A 4,411-nucleotide genomic window follows, 5' to 3' on the forward strand; every position below is an offset into this window, starting at 1 on the left:
AGTTTCTTACAGGTTTCTTACATGTAAATTACATGATGTAAATGTTATGTCATTTGCTGTATAAAATATAAAAATCGGTCGGCGTTCGGTCAAGTTATGGCCGTTTGAACATTTTTGCCAAAACCTTTGAATACCGTCCAATGTCCTTATTTTTTTTCCCTTTGAACGCCCAAATATATAGGTACTACAATAAATGCGTTTGTGGCTTACGTACAATGGTTTTATTGTTGTATACATTCTGGCGATATAGTACACGCATATAACGCTTTCGCGTAATAAAATTAAATTGGGAATGTTCGAAAATCGAAATCCAGACCGAGGAAGCATTCAAAATACAAAAGAAAAAATCCCTAATAATTTCTTTTGCATCGAAATTATGTTTCAATTTACATTCTTATACGTATTTGTGAGTTTACTAAGTACATAATACACATGTAGTTGTGAGTTGTTCTCTTCATTAACAAAAGCGCCACTGTGCGACATCCAACCAAATTTATTTGAGTTGACACATCATACATTGACAATTGCGAGAAGATTTAACATTATCATTTTATAAATAATTCAAAGAGTATTGCCGAATATATGAAGCAATATAAAATACATTTCAAACATTTTCTTTGTGCACACCAGGTTTAAGTTCTCTTTTCAACATTCGTGGTTTCTAACTTGATAACAATAAATAAATAAATCGTGAACTTTCGTGTATATGCGGTCGCGAAAAACAAAGAAAATTGAAATTGTTCAATTTGTAAGGCATAAAAAAAATTAAGAAAATTCATTTTAAATGTCCAGTTCTTTGGATATTCTCAGAAAGAGATAACAATTATTTGATTAAAGTTCTTCCAAAATGGGTATGTGAACTGTAAATGTTTAATGTTTGAAAAATGAATCGATTTTAAATCATATATTGTGAAATGGGCGTCACACAGTCGAATTATTATTGAAATTCGACTTGCTAGAATTAAAAGTAATACATTCATGTTGTTTTTTTCGTTTCAAAGCTGCAAGTGATACATCTGAAAAACTCGAGGGCCATCTCAAATTGCTGAAAGAAGAATACACGAAATTGCAACGAAATTATGCGGAACTTGAAAGAAAATATTGCAAAGCAGCTGCAGCTCTTGGTGAGAAAGATTTGGGGGAATTTAGCAGCTTTGTTTCTCGCTTGATAATGACAGTGGCCACACTTTATGGACGAAAAACATATTCCGATGTAACGATTCGATTAAATGACAAAACTATACCAGCACACAAATTCGTTCTAAATGCTCGATCCGAGGTATGGAGCGAGGAAGAATTGGCCGACATAAACGTATTGGGTGAATGAATACTTTAATAGGAAGTCACAGGGAGTTTTATGGCGAAATATAAATTTTCTAATGTAAATAATTCAATTTGCTATTAACTAGATTGGAGCGACCTTGAATCAGATATCGGCTATGCGCTGCTCCGTTGGCTTTATACTGACATAATTGATCTACAACACGACTCGTTAGCATTGGGCCTATTGCGGGCATCCCATCGGTTTCAATTGCCTGGGCTGTTGGGCTTATGCGAACGTGCTTTAGTTTCATCGGTTGGAGTACGTTCATGCGTTCGATTTTATTGTGTTGCAGAAGAGGTTGGCGCTTATAGCCTACTCGAATATTGCTCCGGTTTGATTTCAACAAATTGGGATGACTTAACTCCGCAGGACTTCGAGCATATGACCAGTCCATTACTGTACAAAATGCTCAAAACTAAAAGTACGTAGAAAATTACGCCAGAGGTGGTTTATTTGATATAAATATTCAAAATTGTCGTAGAATACCGGCACAGTTTCAAGTGGCGATTTATTCAATGGTGAACAAATATCTTTTTAATTTTTCCTAGGTGATCATCCATTACATGTAGCTGTCCGACTTATGCGTGAGGATGTGGTTTTTTTGTGTTTAGTTGAGAATGATGACTCGGTGAGTTAATTTTCCAACCAACTATCTAAATTTAAAGTGCATCGGGTCTATGGAACATGATGAAAATCTTAATTTTCCCTAAATCATTTTGTTAGCATCAGTATTGATTTAAACCAAAAAGTCTGACGATATTTCAACGGGGTCGCACAACACTGCGGTTTCTTGACAGTTCCCATTTAAAATGCTCCGAAGTGCCAACTGGTGCTAGCAAGTGAACTACACGCACTTTATATGTACTTCTTCACAGAGAAAACATAACCTCTAAATTTCATCGCAAACTGGGATAAACCACTATTCTGTGACTAATTTGACATTGAATTTGTCATCAAGTTTGTGGCAGGGGGATTGAAGACTGACAGTTGAGCTGCACAATACAAGTACAAAGATAGAAATGTCATGTCATATGGAGGCGCCATTTTTATTTTTGCTTGAAGCAACTGGAGCGGTCATACATTTCTCATTCATTTTCTACTGAAAAGTAGGTTCAACGTATAAAAATGGCCAAAACTCATTTTGACGCGACGCTATGCCTTCTTACGTCAACGCCAACTGGTGCAAGAACAAGTACTACAAGCACAACGTACGTCAAATTCAAAAGCTTGTATACAAATATATACATGTGTCAGTTGCTTATTGAGCGGTTTTCTGTTCTCAAGAAATATTTTAAGTTTATTTATATTAAAAAGCGCGAATATTTTTTTTTTCAATGCAAGAATTTAATCTTGTTATTTTAAAACGTAAAATCAAACATTTTTCTCGTGTTTTTGCGTGTTTTTGTCAACACAAGAGTAACTTAAGAATTGCGAACAAATGTCAGTTCATTTGTAGACGTTCCACGTTCCGATTGTTTCAATGACAACATGAAGTGACATTTGTCGCAGTTATTCAATTTCATTCAATTTTATATTTTCTAAAATATTAGAATATTGTTTTTTATTGAAACATGTTTTTTTGAGTTTTTCGCTTCAAGTGATTGCTATTTTTATACAAACGTGGTATTTCATTGTGTGGTTTGTGTTTGTTTTGGTTTCTTTATTGATTGATTCATGTCGACACAATGATTCTAATAGTGATATGCTGTGCAATTGAGGCTTGAAATATTTTTTTTTCTCTTTTGGAAAAAATATCAATGGAATAAGAGAGATATCAGTGTAATGCAAGCAGATTTTTATGTTTTTATGTGAAAGAGCTACTATTCAAAACAGTCAATAACAGTATACCCAACGTGTAAGCGTCTGAATACTATTGGTATACAACGGTTCTATTACATGTTCTTGCACCAGTTGGCGCTTCTGGGCTCATATATATGAGAACTGTCAAGAAGGCGCAGTGTCGTAAGAAACTCTGAAGAATGATTTTTTCATAAAGAACTAATGCAAAAAACACAAACATTTTATTTTAATTTTTGTTTTTATCAGTACATTTTTACTTTTTTTTTTTTTTTATTATTATTATTCTGCACCATACAGCGTTTCTTCGCCAGAGGTGGTTTATTTGGTATAAATATTTGGTTATATATTTACAATATTTATAATGAATTCGTATTTTCAGTCTCTCCAAGTTCTATTTCTTCTAAAATAATCAGTTATTCTTTGCTTGACAGTGTTTGTGCTAACATTAAAATCAATTAAATAAGTTTTATATATTTTTGGAATAGTACTAGTATCACAATCATTCGTTTGATTTGGCTCTATGATATTAAAGTATTTATAAAATTCATTATATGTGATGAGCATGTAGTTAATTGGCTCAAACATTGAGTAGTTGTAGATTCTGGTCGGCAGCTCTAGGAATTCGGTGTTCCGTGTTCGGAGTCGTGGTGTTCTTAAGTTAATTTTCTCCATAATATGCTTCGACGATGTTTGGCCACAGATAACATTGTGTATGAAGCAAATTTGTGCGATTTTTCTTCGTTCTTCCAAGGTAATCATTTGTAGAAATAGCAGACGATTGTTGTATTGTGGCAAAATGAATCTGTGTGGCCATTTCATTTTTCTCAGTGCAAACAGTAGAAATTGTTTTTGGACTGATTCGATTCTAGCGATTTTCTCATTGGTGTATGGGTTCCATATTTGCGATCCATATTCAATGATTGGCAATACGAACGTGAAGAAGAGTCTCTTTATAGTCCATGGGTCATCGAACTCTCTTCCAAAACGTTTAATCCACGCAAGTCTAGATTTGGCTCTAGCAGTTATGTACTCAATATGAGCATCGAAGTTCATTTTTTCATCCAAAACGACTCCAAGGTCCTTTATTATTTTTACCCTGTCAATTGATTTGCCTTCAATGGTGTACTTGAAGTCAAATTTCAGCTCGCCACGGTGATATGATACGTAATTCGTTTTTTTGACATTCAAGTTCATGCGTTTACGTTTGAAGTACTTGACGACTCTATTCAGGTCAGCTTGAAGTGCTAGGCAATCATCGACTTGCTTTATTTGCATTGAAAAGCGAGT

General features: G+C 34.2%; 1 protein-coding gene across 1 annotated transcript; it reads left to right on the plus strand.

The window, feature by feature from the left end:
- Positions 1-504: 504 nt before the first annotated feature.
- Positions 505-1,952, plus strand: LOC129572707 (rabankyrin-5-like; the record flags this gene model as incomplete). Its single annotated transcript, XM_055452722.1, is given in 4 exon segments — positions 505-851; positions 1,002-1,319; positions 1,410-1,745; positions 1,873-1,952. Coding segments are annotated over 4 exon segments (738 nt in total), but the record flags the coding sequence as incomplete, so codon positions are not given.
- Between the last annotated feature and the right edge of the window lie 2,459 nt (positions 1,953-4,411).

Source organism: Sitodiplosis mosellana, unplaced genomic scaffold (assembly GCF_009176505.1).
Source record: "Sitodiplosis mosellana isolate CC-2019 unplaced genomic scaffold, AAFC_SMos_1.0 Smas_scaffold_5419, whole genome shotgun sequence".
NCBI classification, from domain to species: Eukaryota; Metazoa; Arthropoda; class Insecta; order Diptera; family Cecidomyiidae; genus Sitodiplosis; species Sitodiplosis mosellana.